Source organism: Pezoporus flaviventris, unplaced genomic scaffold (assembly GCF_033815535.1).
Source record: "Pezoporus flaviventris isolate CSIRO_AGI_PZ_B2104156 unplaced genomic scaffold, CSIRO_AGI_Pfla_v1 ptg000006l, whole genome shotgun sequence".
NCBI classification, from domain to species: domain Eukaryota; kingdom Metazoa; phylum Chordata; class Aves; order Psittaciformes; family Psittacidae; genus Pezoporus; species Pezoporus flaviventris.
The window spans coordinates 12,971,120-12,994,036 of record NW_026892554.1 but is presented as its reverse complement, the minus strand read 5'-3'; the positions used below and the strand labels follow the sequence as shown (position 1 = coordinate 12,994,036).

Here is a 22,917-nt window from a genome sequence, read left to right as displayed (position 1 = left end):
GTGGTCAGCATGAAGTTGGCTGGTGGAAGTGCTCAGTTTAGATGCTGAAAAAACCCACATCCTTAATTTAGGCACATTGTTTCATTTCCTTCCCTCTGAGGGGAAAAGTGCTGAGCCAGCTTGTTCTGAGTGACAGCAGTACCCAAACCGTCACCAGTTCTAGTGAAAATGAAGCTGGCATCGCATCTTGCACCTCCGTTCTTAAGAAGGGAGAATTCCTGTGGTTCCTGCTCTTCCGGGCCAGTAAGTCAGGCTTCATGGACTTGCCCCATGTGGAAACCACCTTTTTGCTCCTGAGGGAATAGTGAAAGCCATGAGCCAGAATGAGCTTCAACTTCCCATCAGATAAATGAAGACAGAGGAACAGGGCACTTAGGTATCCATTATAGCTCTTACTCACTAAAGGTTGGCCAGGGAAGCTTTGGAAAACCCAGTGGTTTGAAACTCCCCCTTCGGTCTGGGAAGCTATTTGTGTCTCAGAAATGGCTCTCTTCCTTTCCAGAGGGAGAGGTTTTAACCTGCATCTTGTCCTTTCCTCAGCACATCCCAGCCTTGGAGAACAGCCACAGCAGCTCTGGGTGCAGCAATGGAGCAGCAGTGTCACATCCCAGAGCCTCAGCACTGGCCCTACCTTCTTGACCCGAGCTGAGGTGAAGTAAAAGCAGCCCCAAAAGGCTACACAAGCAGGATGTAACCAGGTTGAATGTATGGAAGCAAGCTATAGCCAGGGCAAAGTCGCTATCGGACGGCTCCATCCTGTTAAACAGAAATGCTATATAAACAGGAAGGGTGGAAAAGGATATTGCAAGAGAAAGAGCAGCCTCTCCCTCTTGCTCTCCTGCTGTGAGGAATGCAATAGGAAATTCCTGCCGCAAGATTAACAATCGTAAGGAAAACTCTAGTTAAAAAAGCATGTGTGTAGAGCACTGGTGACAAGTAAAGATATTCCAGCTACTGCTCTAGCACATAAACACAGGCTTGATTTCCCTGCTTCAAAACAAAACAAAAGCCAAATATGGGGATGTAAAACTAAAACTTTGCCTTGGGAATGACTCTGAGAGACCAGGCCAGTTCTTGATAGTGATCTGAGAAACTGCAACAGGGTTTATTCCAACCACCTATTTTTAGATTTTCTAGCAGGGATGTGAAATGGAGACAGAGAGCTGCGACTCGAGATAGATGCAGTGAAGCTGAGCAGTCCCATGCCAACACGTTGGGCACCCGGATCCTGTTGCCTGAGGAGAGGTGACAGCTTGCCCCCATCCCAGGCTGCTGTGGCAGCACTTCTCCCAGCGCTGGTACAGGGGCTGCATGGGACAGCATGGTCACAGGCCACCACCTGAACCTCGCCAGCAAACCGGCACGGAGCAGGAAGCACATGTTGGGTGTACCTGTGCTGTCTGCCATAAATCTCGGTGTGGTGTTTATGGGAGTCTTGATATCTGTATGGAGCTGATGGTACTCCCGGCTCGAAGGGCGCAGCTGGGATGCAGGAGAGGCATGTGGCTGAGACGTCTCCATGGTGCTGTGCAAATGACACGGCTTGGCCAGTGTTGTTCTCTGCCATTTTATTTTACACCAGCAGCGAAGGGCCAACCTTTGTACCACAAAGACCCTAATCCTAATTTTTGTCTGTAAATCCATCACAGCAAACGCCACTGCATTTGTTTGGTTAACAGACAACGCGCTCATCCTGTGGCCCTGGAGAACCTGACTGATGCACATCATACACTGATGTGTGTGTGCGAAACTATAAATAAAGAGGCATCTCTCCGCCCGCATCTGGTAACCCCGCGGTTTGCTGCTGCCGGGGACACCCGCAGCTCCGTGCAGTGCGTGCCCTCGGCAGACCCACACCGTGGGGGACCCCGCTGTGCGGGACGTGCCGCTCGCGGGGCTCCTTCCCCCCGCTCCGGGCTCGGCTTTCCGCCGGGCCCCGCCCCGGAGGAGGGCAGCGCTGCCCATCGCCCCGGGGCTGGGCCGGGCGGAGGGGCCGCCCCGCCTCTTAGTCGGCGGCAGCTGCTGCTGCGGGGCCGCAGCTGCCCTTGGGCCGCCGCCATGCCGGGATCGCTGAAGGAGGAGACGGCGCTGCTGCTGGAGGACTACTTCCAGCACCGCAGCGGCGGCAGCGCGCTGCCCCCCAGCCCCACGGCGGCCACGCTGCGGCGGGCGGCGGCCGAGCTGGAACGGCAGGAGCGGGTCTTCTTCCGCTCCTGCGCGCCGCTGGCGCGGGCCGAGCCGGAGGAGGCGACGGCGCTGCTGGAGCGGGTGGCGGTGCAGCTGGAGGCGGACGGCGGCCTCAACTGGGGCCGGGTCCTGGCGCTCGTGGTGTTCGCGGGCACGCTGGCGGCCGCGCTGGACGAGCGGGGCTGCACCGACGGCCCGCGCTGCCTGGCCGCCGCGCTGGCCGCGTACCTGGCCGAGGAGCGCGGCGAGTGGCTGGAGGCGCACGGCGGATGGGTGAGCGGGGACGGGGCGCCGGGCGGGCCCCGGGACCAGCGAGGGTGGGGAGCGGGAGCCCGGCCCGGGGTGGATAAAGGGGGCCTGGTCCCTTTACCCCGCTCGCAGAGCACGGCAGGGCAGCCCCCGGGTATCGCCGGGGAAGGGGCCGCCGTGATGCGAGTGATGGGCGTGTGCGGCCCCGGACGGAGGCTCCGCAGGGAACGCGGACCATCTGTGGGGCCTGGGGAGCTCCCAGCGATGGTCGGTGGGGACGTGCGGGGTGCTTAAGGTGCCTGTGGGAGTCCTGTGTTCCGCCTTGGTCCGGTTCCATAAAGGTGCCAGTGTCCATCTTAGATGAACTGCAGCCTCCGGGAAATACAGGAGCTATGCGCTGGCTTGTGGGAACAAGGGTTACCTTCTCAGGTCCGCAGATTTTGGAGAGCAGGCTGACACGGGTCTTCTCCCAAGCGTAAACACAAAACACTGATGTGCCTGTTCTCAAACGCGCCTGGGTACGAAGCCACCCGTCTGCTAGACCTGCTGCTCTGGTTCCTGCTTGTCCTGGAACTGGTCAGGTCGGAGCCTTGGGAAGGTGTGGGCAGCAGCATTAATATACATTGCAGCGTAAAGCGGTGGCTGCTGTTGCTTTCTGCCGCTTGAGATGCATGCTGAAGTACAGCTTTTAAAGCGTCCATGAGGCTCTGCCTGTGTTACAGAACAAAACGTCAGCTGTCCCACAGAGCTGCACATTCCCTATTTCCAGTCCTAGTGGAATATTTGATGTCAGTACAAATAAGCACTAAAAATAGAAAGGGGGGGGGGGAAGCAGCCACTGGTTTCGTTGACTTTTCCAGACACCAAAATGAACTTGGTTTTCCAGTGGTCCATCTGACTGCTCAGAACAGCATGGTCGTTGGCTGCAGTGTACACTGTCACTTGGCAAAACCGCATTGCTTGTTCGCACAAATTAAAGCTTAAAGAACAAAGTTCCGGAAGAAATTAAGAGTATAACTTGTTTACATAGACATCTGCGGAGCAGAGTTCAAACACGACCATCTGGAGTTGTATTGCTGCCACTTCTGATTATCACAACTAACGATCTAGGAGAGCAGCTGCCAGCGTTGCTCTGAGCAGTGTCCACTTGGCCCTTCCAAGAGTGTTGTCATCAGTCCTGTATCCACTGAGATGGGACCAGCTTCGGTCTTCTGCCTTTCAAGTGGAAATTTCCATATCCTGTGTTTCAGATGCTTTCTGGAACTTGAATGAGGGGGAACAATGCTGGCAGCTCCCATCAGAAACTTGTCTAAAAGGGCTAAAATAACGTAATGGCACGCTGAGCATCTTGATAGGAAGGTTGCGATTGTCTGTTGAGCAAGGCATACAAGCACTTGTAGCTACTGCTTCTAGTTGCCTTATGCAAAGGTTCTCACAAAGCATTTTTGTGTGCCCGAGGTAGAAGATTTAGACCTTCATAATTAAATTGATAACTTGTATAGCTGACAAACACCATTCTGGGAGTGTGAACCAAACTGTGCTCAAATACTTGTTAAAAGAAATCCAGTCAGTTGTAAGCCAACCAACTCAATGTCATTTCTCTGTCTTGCTTTTCTAGGATGGCTTCTGCCGCTTCTTCGGCAGACAGGGATCCGAGACGGCTGAGCAGAGCAGTACCATAAGCAATGCGATCATGGCCGCAGCAGGGTTTGGAATAGCAGGATTGGCTTTTCTCTTGGTGGTGCGGTAGGCTGATGAATGGATGTCGCCACGGGGAAGTACTCTCAAAACTGACAATTTACCAGATTTCGCTCTATTTTCTATAGAACAGACCCTCTAAGAAGAAGTTTATATTTTTAAACTGGCTTGGGAAAATGCGTTGCCAAACCCTTGGCTATAAACTGCTTCACACAATACTCAGTAACAGCACAAACAAATGTGTCCTAAACCACCATTTGTGCATGTTCAAAACCTCTCATCTGCAAACATCCTCTGGACTTTCTTATTGAAGATGTAACCTAAGCTTTAGCATGGTTCATGTACTGTAACTTCTGAGTGCTTGGTGTTATGCTAGGAAGACGTTATGGTGGACTTGCTACTACTAAACCCTCTGTTTGAGACATCTTTTTTACATGGAGGCAAGTCTCTGAACCTGCCTTCCATTAATACTGTAAAGTGGGTGAACGTTAACTGTGATTTAACATAGCTTATGGCTTCAAATACGGTGCACAGCACTTGTTACTGAAAGGCAATTAGTTGGTTGATTTAGAGCAATTAAATGCCTGTGATGCAAGGGGCATTAGGGCTTGATATAACATACAGCTGATTTCATTACACTACAAGAAGATAAGTATTGATACAGGACGCTAATGGCTGCAGTACTGGTTCTTACTGAAAGGAATTTAAATATTAAACCTTAATTGGTATATTGAAATCCAGTGGAGGCTGGAATTTCTCTGGATTTCCTTGACAAAACAAGAATTTCCATATATCTTAATATATTTTTGAAGTATTTATCACTGTATAATACTTGTAGCCATAACATCTTTATTTTTGTTTAAAATTTAATGCTCGTTCTTGTCACTCTAGTGCGTATCAAGCGTTGTCTTGTTCAAGTAATATTTCACTATTTTCAACATGCTGTGTATTTCTTTCAGTGGTTGTACAAATTGCCTTATGTTTCTGATAGCTTTTAATAACGTTCCTGGGTTACTCATAGCGTGTACAATTTTACTATGGTGACTTCAAAGGTGAATAAATGTTGAGTATTTTTATTTTAAAAACCTTAACTTTCTGCTTATTTGCTTGAATGGGTGATCCACTCCTTGGATGCTGAGTGTTTTGGTGCATCAGTTTGTGTTCACCTTCCTGGTGCTTTGACCTGAAACAAGTAACTGTGCAGCACCAGAGCGGTGTGGTACTGCTTTTTGCTGCAGAGGAGTCCTGCAGTAAGAACTAAGGCTAAGTCAGCCTAAGCGGAAAATCCAGTCCAAAAGGCCCATCTTCACCACTGCAACTGGAAATAACCATGTGGTTTTGTAGGGCAAAACTTTCCAGAGTGCATTAGCATAGGTGAGTGCAGACAGGCTCCTCTGAGAGCTGCTCCTGCTTGTGCAGAGCAAAAGAACTCTTGTTCTCTGCCAACACTTGCTGCTGCCTCTCTCTTTCACACGTGCACACTTTTTTATGAAGCTGGAGTTTCTAACACGTGTTACAATGATGACTTAGCAGTAGGTGATGGAGCTTAACATTACTGGCTTAGTAATACCGAGCAGCTGTACTTTTGAGTGTGCTAGGTTTAATTCTTAAAAGCGATCTCATGCTCCTGTCTACAAGTGAGATGTTTCTGGGGCACTGGTGGCTCTGATATCTGCTAAATGGTGCAAACCTGTTGTTCAGCCTCTCTCCCTGGTCACCCGTAAGCCCACTGCTCTGCCTGTAAAGAGGGCATGTCCCTTCATGGGGAGAGCAGTTGGCATGTGTTAGACTTCCTCTTGGGAAAGTTGAGCCTTGGCAAGCATCGCTGTGGCCGGCAGTGGCCACACTGCTTCTCCTTCTGCTGGCCACTGGGCCCAGGGGTAGGCGTGTGGCAGGGACCGCAGCGCAGCGCCGGACAGAGCAGCGTTGTGTGCCTGGCCGCAGATGCGGGAGAAGGACAAAAAGGGACATTCAGGGACGGTAAGTCCTGCGGAGGAGGGAAGGAGCTGGTGGTGCTCCCCCCTGCACTGCCTGCTCCGAACAAACGCCTGCTTGTTCTCTGACTTCCAGTTCTCTAACTCCAGCTTGGCTGCTCCCGGCAAGAGGATTAAGAGCCTGCGGTGTGGGACCATTGTGCTCAGTTCCTCTCCCAAGTTCCCACAGGGATGGTGCCTGCCTCAGCAGCAGCTGGATGCTCTCAGGCGTTTGCCTCCAGTCCTCCTGGCCAACCGTGAGCCTGCAGTGCTGGCAACTTTGGCTACAGTGGGAATGAGCTGGCTGGTGCTGGGAAACAAAGGTAGTTTCCGAAATACGGGATGCTTAGGCGCATGTGTGCCGAATGACAGGGCAAGAAATGCTCTAAACAGAGGGCAAAAGCTCCATGGAAATCTGCTGTAGATCTCAGTGCCTCTCCTGTACCAAGCAGAACAAAGATAAAATATGAGTATTTTGATTTCCAGTGTAACCCGATCTGGCAGGCCCCACAAAAGCAGTAGCAGAAAGGATATTATCCCGGTTTTCACCGTGTGCTCTGGAAAAGAGAAGAAAATGGTCTGAAAATGTCCTTGAATAAACTCACAATCAGCCTTTGGTGTAAACCTGATCCTTTACAAGGTTCACCTTGGAGAGCATCTGCTGCTCTTCCCTGGCCTGGGAGATGCTGGGGGTGGGTTTCTAAGGCTAGAAGAATCAGGAGTATGGGAAAGCTGTAAGGCTGTCAGGAGACCGCAGCGCAGCTCAGCAGCATCGTGGCAACGCTGCCTGTAACCCCCTGGAGCCAGGCTGCTCTGGTCTATGCTGGGAACCCATGCTTGAGGGTGCTCTGCTCAGCCACCCTGAGAGCAGTGGGCACAGCCCAGGCTCCTGGAGCCTGGCATGGGAGTGACTTGCCTGTGCACAGCTGGAGCCATACTCTGATGCATGGGGGCTGTGGTGATGTAGGGTTGAAGACCAGGGCTGTATCACCAAAGCTTCACTTATTTGGGGGCGGTTTAGACTTAACTTACATTTGACTCTATTTTAATTTATTTTTTTCAGTTTCATCCTGACAGTTCGTCTCAATGAAGTCCTCTATTTCAATTGAAAACTGCTGCTCATCCTCTTTTCTGCCTCAGAAAAGGGAAGCAGGATGCTGTTCCTTTCTTTAAATGCAGAAGGGGAATAGGGGATGTTTAAGTGCAAGGCTGCAGCTAATCATCACAACAGCTTGCTGACCTTCAGCTTTGGTGAACTTCCCTGGCAGGTGGTGGGTGCAGCAAGCCTCATCCTACCTAATGATTAGCACACAGTAATTGCTGCAGGTTCTGCTGGGGTCCTATGTGCCTACAGCTGCAGAAGCCATCAATCGTGGGTCACTTCAAGGCACCTGCGTGCTGGGCAGGGTCTGTGTTTGAAGGGAGGTGCTGGCTGAGCTGCATCCCTTGTCTGGATGCTCACACCAGTTTGGAGTCTTCCCTGCTCTGCTGTATACAGAAACCTTTGCAGGGCCCAGTTTTCAGTGTTCTTCCCTCTGATCTTACTGGAGCTGTTAGTGTTATCTGCTGGCACAGCACCTGCTCCCAACCCAGTTCCCTTCTGAAGGCGCAGCCATTGTAACCACGGGCAAAGGCTGCAGTGCTGTTGCAGGAGCCCAGCTGCCTTCTCTCTGAAGGAAAAAGCAATCTATTCATCACGGTTTTCAAGGGTGTTGAATTAGTAAGTGGGTTTCTTTTTGACTTGGAAAAAATGAGAAGCTGTTAGAGCTCAAAACCTGTGAGTTGCAGAATGGTGTTAACATGGCACTTTGTGAGCTGTGGTATGCAAAATATCTGGTCTGGCATGTCTCGCTGGAGGAACTAGTGCTGCTGCTGCATCCTGCTCTCTCCACATATGGTGGTGGGGTGCACATGGTGGTACCCAAGCCCGGGCAGGATGGGAGAGCCCTGTTGCAAGTGACTTAGTAACTGAGCAGCCAAGCCTCTCCCCTAGAATCACTGGAAAGAAAAAAAGATCAAGTGTGTGACATTTATTAACGTAATTTCAATTCTTGTGCTCATTCAGTTTGGATAATGAAAACAAACTTCTGGGTTTCACTTCCGTTTCCCTGCTTTCTCTATCTGCCTCAAGCTGGGCTGTCCCTGCCATGATGAGATGCTGTGTGGGGAGAGCAGGCACAGCTGGGAATTACCTGCTTTAGGGTTTAAAGAGCGTAATTGCTTCATAAATACTGCTGTTACTGGGTGCACTTTAAGGTGTTACCTTCACACTTTTAACCATTATCTTGTCACAAACTGAAGTTCTTCAGTAAGAACAGAGTTAAATAAAATCCTGGTTTACTTGAAGTCAAATGTAGGAAGTTTAAAAATCAACTCTGCTGAGCTAACAAGATCGTTTTGTTGGACTTTTTCTCTGCCTGGGCTTGGTCTATTTGTTTTATTCAAATGAGAAAGAGAGGACCTGGCTTTCCTTGTCACAGAGGTTTCCTTTCGAAGGGGCCGTTTGTTTCTGCCCAGCCTGTGATCAGTTTCTAGCGCTGCAGCCTGTAACTGAACTTGCCAATTGGCAGTCTCACATTCTGGATGTTCACCCATTTTATGTCAGAGCTGACGTGCATTACACGTTTCTGTTAGTTAGGAATTAAACCTATTAAATTGGCTGCTTTAATTCAGTAGGGGATCACACCAGCTATCGGGGCAGTGGAAATCCATCATGTTCTGTAGTAAGAGGCACCGCAGCTCAGGGCATTGGAAAAGCCTGTCCCCAGAGAGCTATGGGAGGCACTGCAGAAACTTCGTGCTCTCTAGGTCTAATCCCTTTAATGATTGTGACCTGTGACAACAGTTCACTTGAGGGAGTTCCTGTGTTTGACCCAGCCTGCTCTTTTGTTTGAACAGCTCAGCACATGGTGAGTAACAGCAGGAACCCCACACCCGGCTTACAGCTTCTGGATGCTGCCTTTCAATTATTTGTATAATTATCACATGTGGCTTATACCCAGCAGGGCCTGTGGGGAACGATGGTCAGGCTCATCTAACTGTGGGGAAGGTGCCCATGCTGCATTGCTCCTCGGGGAGGACCAGGCATGGCACTGGAGCTCTGCTATGGGCTGCCCGACACCAAAGCACTCTTGCTGGTGCTTTTCATTTGCAATGTGTAAACGTGCAAAGGTGACTTCATCAAAGTGCTAGAGAGAAAGCACTGTGTGCTGAGCTAACAGGCTGGTTGGCTTCTTCCTTGTAGTCATTAGTGTCTTTAGAAGAATCCCAGAGTGTTGTAATTAATTTCTGAGCATTAATTGTGAAGCTGTATGATGTGCCCATTGGAGACTCCTAGAACACAGGCAGAGCCATGTGGCTTGGTGAAGGCAGGCAGCCTGCAGGGCAGGCAGCGCTTAACTCGTGTCTCTAGAAACTGACAGCAGAAGCTCACTTGGTGCCTGATCTCCTGGTATGTGGGCTGGACCTGGGGCTTTCCCACCTCTCCTGAGGCAGAGGATGTGCTCCTAGCGCTCTGCTGGAAGAGTGGCCATGCTGGATGTACCCAGTGTCATCCTCCTCCCTGGCAGCATGGCCACACTGCCTCTTGGTGCCAAGCACAAGACTGTGAAGGGGTGGCCATGTTGGTGCTACACTGGATGGGTGGTGGTTACATAACTTTTGGATGATTCTAATGCATGAGCAAGAATGAATTCCAGCAGCCATGTGTAAAATAACCTTGTAAAACAGTATTGACAAGATCAGTGGCAGCTGAGAGCTGATGGTGCTTGACACACAGAGTGAGCGCTTGCTTCCTGATACCCAGCACATGGGTGTGTGCTTTGATACAGACAAGGACTTCAAATGTTGAACCAAATCACACTGGGAGCCTGCTAGGGATGTGGTTCCTTGAGCGATTCATACCCAAGCTGGATGGCAGCATTCTCCAGCAGTGAGTGGGATGTGGTCCAGCAGCCAGCTCTGCCCAGGAGGCTGGATTCCTGCTTGGGCTGCGCCGGGTCCTGTCTCCTCACACAGCCCCAAATGGAGCAGCACTGCTGGGAGGGGATGGTGTCTTTTGCTCTGCTGTGATGGGGCATGGGGCTATAGCATAGCCGCTGCCTGCTGCACTCAGCCAGTCAGTACGTGGGCTCCATCCCAAAACTCTGCAGAAAACCCTGAGCTTTCTGGTGTGAGAAGTGTCAAACGTGTGCAGGGGTTGAGTTTTTAATCATATTTTCCTTTTGTCTTCCCCTAACCCTTACGTGCCCTGCAGAACATGTACCTGCAGTAGCTCTGCTGGCAGTCCCAGTGTGGGCACCTCTCCTGTGTGGGGCTGCTGGCCAGCACAAGTCAGACTCAGCATGAAAAACCTGGCATCCTTAAGCGTTCCTGCTGCCAGGCGAGTAGGCAGCTCTGTGCCATAGCAGCACTGCCCTGCCCTGGGCTAGAAAATGGAAGAAAAGAAAATGATTTCTCATAACCTCTTCTGAAAATGGCACAAAATAGCACAAAAGGAGCCTGAAGCTTTACAAAGGAAAAACCAGTCCCTTGGGATCTGGTGTATTGTCCTTGGTGATGTTCAGAGCAGAACACCACCTGCTGCTTTGAAACCCTTCCAGCGTTCCTGGTTGCTTTTGCCAAGCGAAGGTCTGCCGCATGGGAGGAAAAGGTTCAGCGTGGGAGTGAGTGGGGTGAGAGATTGTGCGAACCAGAAATCCCGGTGCTGTGTTCTGCCATCTGCTCTGTAGCCGGTCCAGGGCTGTGGGTGGTTTCCCACAGCACTCCCCTCGCTGCCACGGCCGGCGGCTGGCTTTGAACTCCGGTGCTGGCACTGCAGGGCCGGGTGAGATCTGTGTCTCCCGTGTCCCACAGGAGCTGCCCTTTGGCCGGGCGAAGCTGGGCACCGTGTCCTGGCTGGTGGCTGCGGGCTGTGCGGGCAGCCAGCTCCAGAGCAGCATGGACCTCAGTGCCTTTGGCATGGGGCGAGTGAGTGCCAGGGGGTCCTGGCGTGGACACCCCCTATGCCATGCCCATAGGGAGAGCTCTGCCTGCAGTGCCTGGGGCTGTGGCTGCACACCCCTCTGCTCCGCACCCCTCTCCTGCCCACCCCTGCTTCGCTTTCACTTGGGAATGTGACCTTGCTCTCTAGATTATTTACAGACAAAATATTGCTGCAAGCCAGTGGAAGGGTTTTCTGTTGTTTTTCTTGTTTTCAAGTGACTGAATTCCATGAAAAATGAATTATTTCAAGGGGTGTGTGGGGCCTGGTGGGAATGCTTTGCTGTGTTTGGGAACAGGCTGCCCAGAGCCTCTCTCCTGGCCAGCCCAGAGGTGAGAGACGCTCTTAGATTCCCTACCCATAGGAAACAATCATCTTTCTCTGGTTTTCTTAGAGAAACTCACCCCAGGCTAGGGGAAGGCTGCCAGGACAGGACACCAGAATTAACAGGGATGTGGCACACGTGTAACTGGGACTGGGCTCCTTCCCTGCTTGTGTGAGCGGGTGCATAGTGCTGGCTGTGGGGAAGGGAAGAGCAGAAGCAGGGACAGCTTTCCTTAGCTCCCCCTCCTGCACCCCTAGAACTACGGCTCTCCACTTCCCACCACTTGGGAGCCCCTGGGCCTCCTGCTGCGCTTGCAACACGGGCTGGGTTTGCTGCGCACTTCAGGCAGAGCTGTCACATCCGATCGGAAGTGGTGTGGGCTCATGTCTCCTGTTTTGTTTTTACTGGCAGGACCAGCAGCTGCCCTTTTCCCCGCTGCTGACAGTTCTTCTGTCCAGCTTAACTTCTGAAAGCCTCATGGTGGTGGTTTCCCACTGTGCAGAGACATGATGCCTTTGACCTTGCACCTCTGCGGTACCCTTTGCACGCTGCTGGAGGCCGTGGAGCTGCTCATTGTGCACAATAATGTGTCATTAGGTTCAAGCAGCATTGGTTGTGAACTGGACAGTGAGGATGCTGAAGGAACAGAGGTGGTGTGCCTAGGGACCTTTGATCAACCAAACATGATTAACCATCTTGCAGCAGACTTGTCTAGTTGGTGGAGCGGTGCTAACTGCGGTGCTACTGAGCTATGGAGCACTCTGTGCAAACTGTAAATAGCGTTCTAGTTATACATAAGGGCAAAATCCAATGAATTTTGTGCAGAACAAAATCTGAAGTTTCCGTGCCTAAAAAGCCATGGGGATGAAGGCCTGGTCAGGAAAAACAAGTGGAAAAAGGCTTATTATTTTAGTCAAATCCTTGATTTGGCTGTAGCCAAAATGCTTAGTGGCAGGGTAGAAACCTACCAGGTTAGAGACAGCAATACCACCGAGATCTTGTGCAGCAGCAGCATATAGAGCTAAAGGGCATCATGAGGCTGTGTCTGTAGGGGCTGCTCCCTATTGATGCGCTGGCTGACCTCTTTGTGCAAGCAGCCCCTTGCCCTGTGAGGACTCCAGCACCTGACCCTGGATCTGCTTCTATGCATGTATAATGCTGCTCCTCACTAACAGGGTCTCTGGCACGTTGCTTCCAGCCAAGTGCCAGTGGCTTGACTGGCTTGAAAAACCAAGTGTGACCAGCCCCATGCCAAGCAGGGGTGCAGAGCAACCCTAGTAGGTGCCTGGGGAAGGGGTCCAGTGATGCTGCTGGTGAGCAGCTCTCCATAGCATTAGATCAGTAGTATCCCAGTCCTCTCAGGGTAAGCCTGAGGATTTGATGTGTGCTCCTGCCCCCTTAGAATAGGGAATCGGGCATCCTGAGCGAAGCATCTTCTCTGCCTGGGTGTCCAAAGCATTTAATGATCTCAGCAGCAGATGGATAGGTAGTAAAGAGATTGATTGCTTCCTGCAAGTTACATGAAGTCCCACCTTCCTGCAGAAACACAATGCTTGTTCAACCAGGTAAATAATTGGTTTTAAACCCCCTCTTGCAGCAGCTGACCCTAAGCGTGTTTATCCAAGTGACTGGAGTTGTGCCAGTCCCTCTGGTAAGTGACCTTTCCCGAATTTTTCTTTTCAAGTTGACATTTAAAAAGAGGGGGAAAAGTCATAGCAACAAACAGTGTTTTAACAGCGATAAAGCCATACCCGTCAACAAAGCCAGGAAAGCTGCACCGGAGCCTGCTCCGGCGGCTCTGCTGTCCCTAACGGAGCCTGTATGGACAGCACTGGCTTGTGCTTCCCAACCTGCTTGGTTTTGCATGAACCAATGCCCGTGGGCTGGGCTGGGCGCCTCCGCAGCTCCAGGGAAAGGCTTGTGGGGTACAATTAAGCATAAGCCAGCTGCTGGCAGCTGGAGGCACTCACAGTTATTAGCTCATTACTGCAATTCAAATGAAGAAGAGTCTTAAATCTCTGAAAGGAATCTGGGTTTGGCAGGCAGTGGAGCAATTGGCTGATATTGAAAATGCCTTGGACAATTTACTGTGTGTTTGGGGGGAGTAAAATTCACCCCTAGCTTCCATGTTCCTTGGTTCTCAGCTTCAGCACTGCTGTGACTCAACCCCTCACCCCTGGCAATAGTCTCACAGGGAGATACTTAAGCAATGAAGTGCCTGTGCTTTGCAGGAAGTTTACATCTAAAGCCCAGATGAGCTCCTCTTCCAGGCTGGGAAGTGCTGAGGGCATCACTGAAGGGTTCCCCAAATCCTACTCTCCCCATGTCCTGGCCAATGCCATAGCTCTGCCATGCCAGCTGCTAGCCACTCCATCTCCACTGGGCTCTGTGGGATCTCGTGTGTGTCCCTGCCTTCTCCATCTGCAAAGCACCCTGCAGCCCTTACCTGTGTTTTTGGTTTACTTGCAGGTGGTGAGCAGGACTGTGAGCAGCAACCAGTCTGGGGTGTTGGAGTCTCCCTGGAATCCCCCCTCTGGCTCCTCTCCTTGATGTGCCACTAGGAATGATTTCCACCAGGACCACTCCAGGGACGGCGGCATGGAGTGCCTGCATGGTCCTGCCTTGACAAGAGGAATTGAAACAGGGACATTCCAGCACTGGTGTTTCCTGTAGCTGGAGGCATAGGAGATCCATAGGAAGCACCTGTCAGCAGGGATCCCCCAGAACTGGATGCTTCCCAGGCCTTTCTTGCAGATGGCTCAATGGGAGAGGCTGCAAAAAGGTACGAGACAACAAGGGGACCAGGGCAGTGGCAGCACTTTGGTTGTGCAGGGACATGCTGTGGCTCAGGGTGGTGCTGGGCAGCTCTGCACCAGAGTCCTTCTAAGCATGGGGGCTGGTGGCAAGCTCTGCTTAAACCAGTGTTTATGACACATTTCAGTTGAGGAGCACCTAAGCGGTTCTGCCATGACAGGTCTGTTCTGCGCTTGGCCCTGCAGTGATGCCGTTTCTTGCATTTAATCTGTTTGTGCAAGAGGATAAAACAATAATGAAATAAACCCCAGGTAAGTCCAATGGCAAAGATGCTTTTAGTGAGCTGATAGCCAAGCCTCGTCTTTGCAGTTCACTGTGTCCCTGTGCAGCCCTGGTTCTGCTGCTGGGGAGGGTGGGACACTGCAGCCCCTAAGCTGCTGGGAATGGGGACTGGCAGCTCACAGATCCCCCTGTTAGGAGTGCCCACTCCCCTACTGCTCCTGAGAGGTCTCTAGGCTCTTAATGTGAGACAAGCAAGCTTTATTGCCAGGCTGCTGCTGGAGTGATGCTCATGCAAGGCTCTGTGGCTGCTCAGTGGTGATGGCAACTTTGGGACTTCACCCACTGAGTTGTCTTCAATCCATCTCAGCAAGGTTGCCTCGTTCCGCTGCTGCTCACAGTCAGCTCGGCTGTTGGCTTGCTGCAGGGCCGGTACGTGAGCTCTGCAGCGGGGCTGCCTGTATCCAGAGCCTTCCTTCCCCTGTGATAACGTCAGCGCTGGAGAGCAGGCAGCTATTTTGGTCCCAGGAATGCCAGCGGATGATTTCACTTTTGTTTTGTACCCGATAACCTTTCCCATCACAATGAGAGACGACATTCGTGCTCCCTGTGCTTCTGTGTGCGAGGGGAAAGCCATTCAAGTGCCTCTGCAGGGGAAAAGAAAAAGCCAGTTTAAAAATAGCTGCCCAATTGTCCATGGAGCCTGGGCGAAAGGAAGGGCAAAAGCTTCTCCATGCTGCACTGTGCACCGGGGTCGGCTTCCCTGGGGCTCAAAGACGGCAACCGTGGGAATATTTGCTGTGCTGGCTTTTCCCATCAGCCTCCTGCAGACGGGAAGGTCTGAGAGGGACTTTCTTCTCCATGCAGAGCCGTCCCAGTGTGGGGCTTCAGGAGAGCTACAGCAGCTCCTTTTGCCCCCCACCTACCCATCTCTGCGCCTCCTGCCCTTCCCTGAGTCCTATCCCTGCAGGGTTTCATGTCTGGGAGCTGGGTCAGGAGCTTGGCAAGACAAACCCACCCGGGGCCACAGGCGAGATAAATCGTGTCAAACCCAGACTGCTGAAGCTGAGCTCCAAGTTTTGTTTCCTGTGGGGAAGGAGCTGGCTGAAGTAACTGGCTTTTAACTTTCAGGCTGTGACTTCCCACAAGCTGCTGACCCGCCATGTGACAGGAGCTGCTGCAGGGCCCTGCACCCAGATGCTGTATCACTGGATAACCGAGCTGCACTGGGGCCACAGCAAGCCCCATGCTCTGGTGGAGAAGGGCTTTGTGGTACCCATGGCACAGACAGCATCGGGTACCAGACCCAGGTGGGAATGGGCAACCCCTGATTTGCTGAAAGAGGGAAGGCAGCAAGTTTATGTAGCACCAGACCCCCTCTCCTATGGAGGGATGCTTCTCTGCTCCTCTGGGGCTGTGTGGCACCGCTCACCAATGCCTGCCCTGGCCTCCAAAGAACATTACAGGCCATTTTGCAAGCTATGGGCAGCAGGGTGGCTGCCTGAGCTCCGGTTTGATCTCTCCCTTTGCTCATTGAGAGGTTTTTGCACAGTCTCCTGAGCACATGACTCCACGTGGCTCCAAACCTGCCCTTGTCCTTCCTGAGCTGGAGCCTGTTTACAAAACAGAGGCTGAGGGCTGCTATTTATCCTTACATAGACATTACATTCAGAGTTGCTAAACAGGCAAAGCCAAAATGAAAGTCATCGAGTTTTTCTTAATTAGGATAAGACCCTCATGAATCATGAGGTTCTTTACCTCAAGGTTGCACAAAGAATTGACTTTGGCAGCAGACATCAAGGTACAGCAGTCAGCAGAGCTCGCTCACTGCATTGACATCTGCTGGAAAGACTTGTTTTTCCCTCCCAAGTCACATGCTAACTTGTGATGTGATCATGAGATACAAAGGATAACCTTCCAATATGTACTTTTCTCATCTGGATTTTTAAAAGGCAGAGGAAAAGAGCAAAAAGCAATGTAAGCAAGGGGGGGAAAGCCTCCCTGCCTCTTTTGGTTAGTGTTGCTGTGATTGCTGCTGGGACAGGGCAGGAGACTGGCTCCAGCGTGATGGGCTGCATGGGTGACGGAGAGCATCGGTGAGAAGAGCATCAGTGTGGGCAGATCTATGTGTGTTCACCCCATGGGTGTCCCCCTCTTCACCTGTGTGCCCACAGAGGTGAGCAGGGGCTGCCTGTTCCAGGGTAACCTGTGCTGGCCCAGGCAGAGGGAACTTTTTCTGGCCCTGTGCCATCCCATCCCTCAATGTTAAGCTCTCATGTTTGATTATAAATGTCAAAGTAACTATTTTTAATAACAATATCCCAATGTAAGCAGCTGGGCAGGTGGAATTATTTGATATGTGTTCTAGTCCAAAGGTTTGTAGTAAGCCCAGCTGCAAGATTAAGCCAGAATCACCCTTGAATAAAATCCCCCATACAATCTTTGGGGAATTTTGCTAGTGCAGCTTGGGTATGTTTACTTCTGTGAGATGGTGCTTATCCAGCACCAAAAACCCCCAGAAACCCATCATGGTGCTGACACGGGGGATGTTCAGGCTGCTGAAGGCTTTGGTGTGAGAGGAGTTCTTGCTGAGGAGCGTCTAAGGCAAAGCAATGGGGCAGGGTTGTTTATCTTCCAAGCTGGAGAGGTGTGTGCCATTGACTACCAAATTTGAATAAGGAGGTTGCTGCCCATGGTTTGCATGCAGGCAGCACTCCTGACTTGCACCTACAGCAGGATTACTCTGGGAACGGCAGGCAGAGATGAGCAGTGTGTGCATGTGTCTGTCTGTCTGTTCAGGGCTGGGAGCAGCTATGCAGAGCAGGAAAATGCAACAAGTCATGGCCATACTTTCCAAAACCCCATCACCATGGAATGACCCTGGCTGCACATCTGCCAGGCACTCACACTGGTGGGAAGAGCTGAGGTTGGGTGGCCTCTGCAGCTGTGTGTGGGATGACCGGCCTGGCATCATCCCAGTTACTCAGTACTTCACCTCCAATGCTGCAGAGCCTGTGTGTGACACACTGTGTGTCAGCCTGACACAGGGTGAAATACTCACTGTAGCTGTCCTAGGAAGAAGTCACCGCGAGGAGGAACATAAAGGGGTGGATGTCTCACTGGAGGGGGACAGCCAGTACAAACCCTGTTACAAAAGCACTGCCCGCAAGAGCCACGCGCCTGTCCACAGCCCGGCCACAGCTATTTCAGTGCCGAGACAGGGCTGAGCACGGAGGTGTTTCCAGTAAACACACTCATTGGTGTCATGCGGGGAGGGAGGGAAGTGGGATGGAGGGCACAGCAGAGACACCCTCCCTAGTAGGGAGGGCACGAAGGCAGGGTGTCTGCTGGGTGCCTTTAATGTGGTGAATGGTGCTTTGACTGCTGTAGGAAGGTAGACTTTGATGTTTTGGGGAGGATGGTTGGGTGATGAACTTGCAGTAGAAATAGATGAAATCCAGCCTGTAAGGCTCAGCTGATCCTTGCACCTTCGCCAGGACCACAGCATTTGTGAGAGGCTTTGGATAGCTGGAACCTGATACAGTCCCTAGGCTCAAAGCTGGGGGAACATGAACAGGAGATGATTTTAAACTAAAACCAAAGCAATCCCTAATAAAGAGCTGTCTCTAGCAAGCAGGGTTATTTCTGATTTCAGGTCTTGAGAAGTTTTGGAACTATTTTGGTCAAATTACGTGTCTCCTGCTGTTACAGAAGCTTCACTCTGCAGTGTCCTGAGCCACCCTCCCATCTCCACACTTAGTGCAAAGACCAGTGTTTTTATTCTGAACATCAGACTATCCTCTTGCCTTAGGCAAGTATTTCTGTGGCCTCTGCAGCAGCATTAGCCAGAGCTCTTTAGGAGCACTGTGACACACTAATGAGGGGGTTGGTGTGCAGTTATCAGGGGTCCGTGCAGGATGGCAGTGAGCCTGCCTCTGGCTCGTGGGCGTTTGGAAGGAGTTTGGGAGTTCTGAATGTAGCTGATTTGTTGCTGTGCAGTCTGGCTCAGTGGCTGGAGGGGGTTTCAGCCCACGGTCAGTCCGTGGGCCACAGAGGGCAGATGCCCTATCCCTGGTGAATGACTTTGGTCCTTCTGCTCTCCCTTGTTGGTGATGGTGTGTGTCTGTCTCTCTAGCAGGTTTTGCTGTGCAAGGTGTTTGTTCTGCAGCAGTACAGCGTGGAAGGCTCAGGGAGAGGGAGGCAGCCAGGAGAGTGCTGTGGGGCAGGACACACACAGCAGCTCCAGGTGTGACTGTTCCTCATGTGAGTGCCCGGGGAAGGAGATGCACTGCTCATCCCTGAGTGTGGTGTAGGCACTTGCTCCTGGACAAGAAAGCAGTCCCTGTTCTTAAGGAGATGAACAAATCCCAAAGAACATCCTCTTGGAGTGGCCCCTCCTGCCTGCTTGTGTTCCTAGAGGACAACGAGGGCTTTGTAACTGCCCAGGGCTCTTGGGAACCAAAACAACCTCTGTGTGAGCTCAGTGGCTGTAAATCAGCGGGCTCCACCGGGTGCTAGTGCTGGGTAAATTTAGTGCCGATTGCTTTGATCTGAAATGCTTTCATTTCATACCCTCCACAGAGATAGACACAAGGTCAGACTAACGGCTAATACATGAAAAACGTGTGTGGTGGTTATTGATTTTGCAGTGATTAATGATCCAAAGGGAAGGACGGTGATTCATGCACAGGAACAGTGCCTGGGAATGAGCAACACCGACTGAGGTGGCCTTTTAATTCCAGCATCGAGCCTGTTTCCCGCTCCTCAGGGGTAGCAGCACTGCTCTCACTGATGTCCTTGCACTGGGCAAACACTCATTGGTACACTGTGAGCTCTCGCACCCGTGTCTGAGCTCTGTTTGACTTGCTTTTGCTCTCTGTTTTGCAAGGGGATCAAAAAGGCCAAACCTAAAGATTTACTGTGCTCTTACTGACAAAGGCTCTTGAAGCTTTCCTGCTGCTGTCCCAGGTGGCCAGGAGAGGCCTGGGAGAGGGTATGGCACGGCGCCTTGCCCAGGCTCACACTGGGAGGCATTGTGGCTGAGTGCCTGCAGGAGGGATCACTGGGGTCAGCCCTTTGGTTACCAGTCAGTGATCTCTCAATGAAGGAGTTCCAAAGCTCTCTGCTGTGATCAGCCTTGCAGGTGATGTTTTTAAAGATGCTTTTCCACCTCTCAAGCACATGGGACTCCCCAGAGGCTGCCAAGCTGTAGCAGGGTGCATGCTCTTCTTCTAGAGCCACCAGTGGATGGGGACCGCAACTGCCCGGGTCACTCTGTGCCACAGACACAGCTGGAAACTGGTGCAAGGGGAAGTCCCCCTAATTCTGGAGGGGGAAATCAGGCCCTGTTTGAAGGATCTGGGCAGCAGTTATGCAACTTTCCTATTTGGTATTTGAGAAAACTTCCCCCTCCTGGCTGTTTTAGCCTTGTGACTATGACTAAAGTCATCATGTTGCTACCAAGGCTCCTTCTGCTGGGCTCATTGCTTTTATATTAGCTGTCTCGCTGAGTGGGCCAGACCTCCTACATCTCTTAGGGCCTGAAGACTCACCACACTTTGAGTACCACTTGCTGCCAGCACTAGTGTTTATTTTTCTCTCTCACAGTTGTTTATGTCTTTCCGTTGCTGAAGGCAAAGACATGTCCTCTCTTTGGCAGCATCATGGAGGAGGTGATGCTTTGCTGTAAGAGCAATTGCTCAGTTACGGTGGTGACCCTCCTGGGGCCATGCATCCCTCACACCGCTCCTTGGGGTGCTCAGTGCTGAGGCACAGGCAGGGTAAATGTGGCCAGGAAGACAGGCGGGGGCTGAGGCAGGAGGTGGGAATGCTGGAATGGATGAGGTTTGTTCCATGTGGATGGATTCAGGGGTAGGAATTTCAGAGTTGGTGGTGATACGTGTGTGTGTTGCTGATGCTGGTTAGCTCATCACCCATCCCTGTGACCAAGCAAGTCAACAAAGGATGACATATGATGGTGCCATATGGTGGTTCCTTAGGGAACCTGTGTTCTGCTTTGCAGGAAGTCATTATGTGGCAACACAAACATGGACACAGGTGAAGGTCCACAGGTACCGGATGGGTTCAGGCCACGTGGATGCCAGTGCACACAAACCCATTCAGCCACATGCAGGGAGGTGTCATGCCATCTGCACCTCGCTCAGTGGCACTGGCTCCCAGCCCATTTGTGGCTGGAGCTGTAGAGGTGCTTTGAACGTGCTGAGGAGACCAGGGAGCTGCATACACTGGACATACATAAGTCCGTGTCCTCACACTCCCAGACCTCCCTCATTCCCCCTTTATGCTGCAGCAGAATAATGTCCCAGCACACCGGGGTGCACTGCCCTAAGGGAAGGGGCAGGAAAACCTTCCCAGTGGCACAGCTTGGTGACAGCGTCCCCCCTGCGAGTGGCTGCAGTACAGTGCTCATGCGCTCTGCTGTTAACACAGAAACTGACTGGTCCCACATGCCCAATGCCAGCTCTGGGTGTGACTGGGAATGGTCCCAGTGGGGTCCTCATTCCTGTTCAGGAGCAGTCGAGGGCCGTTGTCTCCCTCCAAGGGACACTATAGAGACATGGGGTGTTGGCCCCAATGCTGACCTGCTACCACTGGCATGGCAGGAGAGGGCAGGAAGCATCACAGAAAGGCATACCAAGAGAGGCTGTGTGCTCCCAAATTAGCTACCAGGCCAGGTCGGTTTTCCTGTTTACTCCCGAAGTGGAAAATAGGAAGAGAGTGAAAAACCTCATCCCTTCAGCTATAAAAAGACCTTGTTGTGTAGGAACAGGAATTTTACCTTCTTTCCATTTTCTGCCTTGGTGGCGCCAGGTGTGTGGTGTGGGCTGCAGCGGGAGCAATGCAAATAAAGCGGAATGCTGGGAATAGCAGCTCCTCTGGAGGAGATGGCTCCTTTCGGGCAAAGAACTGGGCCCAGTCTGCTGGTGAGCAGTTGTGTCGGGGTTTCACAAAGCACGAGGGTCACAGAGGAGAATGCAGGGTTTGTGTGGGTTGTGCTGGGACACGAAGCCCTCACCAGTATACCTGGTACTTGCACAGGGCGCAAGGCTGATGGCTGCTCACAGCTCCAGAGTGCGGGGTGGAAGGTGAAGAAACCACGTCATCCCTACAGCGTTTCATGGGCAGATGGCAATAAAAAGGTCGGCTGGTGGGTTTGGTCAGCAGGAACGAGGGGTAGGAGCAGATAAGATATTGCCATGGTGGGAAAACGGCTGGGCTGTGTGTCAGGTTTACAGCATCAGGATGAGTTATTGGGATCCTAAACCCTGCAAACCCAGTGAGGTTGCTAAACCTTGTTTGCCTCACATTGTTTGTCCAAAATGATACCGAGAGATGAACTCATTCTTCCCTTCATAATTGGCAGTGTTCTTATCTGAAGCCTCCAAAGTGTCCTAGAGACTCCTCAAGGAGATAACAACCAAACAAACAAGAAGTCCAAGAGCATTTCTTTCTGGGGAATAGAACAAGTTTCTTGGACAGCTTTGGCCACCCTTATTTGTCACAGAGAAGGAAAGGACACCCAGAGCTGCCAGTGTCTTGCTTAGGTAACAACTGAGCTTTCTTGCCTCCTTGCTCCTCTGGGATAACTGCAGCTCTTTTAAGGAGTGAAGACTCAAAGTTGATTTAGCTAATAACTATAAAAGAATACTGCATGAGAGCACGCAGTTTAACCAGCATGGTTTAACTGCATCCCACCGAAGGGTATTGTTGGTGTGTTTGTTGTGGGCCTATGGATACCCTCCAGGTGAGAGGCTTTCTCACAGATCTGGGGATGGTTTCAAGGTAGCTTTTGCTCTGCTGGTTGATGGCTTCTCACTTGCTAGAGGAGCCTCTAGTAGTCTGGACTTGGAAAAGTATGTGCAATTGTAAAAGAAGATCCCCCCAACATAGTATTTCCATTAAAATCAGCTCAGTGTCTGTGTGCCTGACTGGTCTGAGCTGCTCTTGCCATAAGACTTCACAGACAGTGTGGGTTTTTTGGGGAGGTCTACTTCTGCTGGTGCCACCTGTAGTTGTCCATTCGCAGCAGCCGAGTGTTATTTGTGATGTTGCTTCCATGTGCACACCGTCATGTGGGCTTGCTGGAGTAGATGTAGTGGGTCATAGGTGGCTTTGTCCATGCTGCATGTCTCATCCCCAGCAGCAGAAAAGCTCCTGTGCTGCACATCCATTCCCCTTGCTGAAGCTTTCTGCTGGGAAGGGGTTGGGACACCAGAGAGGAACACGGCATCCCAGCAGCAGTCAGACTGGGTCCAGCTGGGATGTTCTCGCTCAGGGATCTTTGCTCATGAATTGGATGAGCCCTGTTAGTACCATGAGGATCCATCATGCCCCTCATGTCCTGTCGCTGAGCCTGTCTTGGCTTTAGCTGTGATTTTTGTATTTGTCAATATCAAATATTTACTGCATGTGCCCAGCTCTGGAGATGGGGGCTGGATTCTGTGTTCGTT

At 51.6% G+C, this 22,917-nt stretch overlaps 1 protein-coding gene across 1 annotated transcript; it reads left to right on the top strand.

Annotated features, from left to right (window-relative positions):
• Positions 1-1,978: 1,978 nt before the first annotated feature.
• Positions 1,979-5,219, top strand: BCL2L10 (BCL2 like 10). The gene is made up of 2 exons (XM_061446966.1): positions 1,979-2,460; positions 4,055-5,219. Exons 1-2 carry the CDS (start codon positions 2,059-2,061, stop codon positions 4,184-4,186), a joined length of 534 nt encoding a protein of 177 aa, XP_061302950.1. The 5' UTR covers positions 1,979-2,058; the 3' UTR covers positions 4,187-5,219.
• Positions 5,220-22,917: the final 17,698 nt, after the last annotated feature.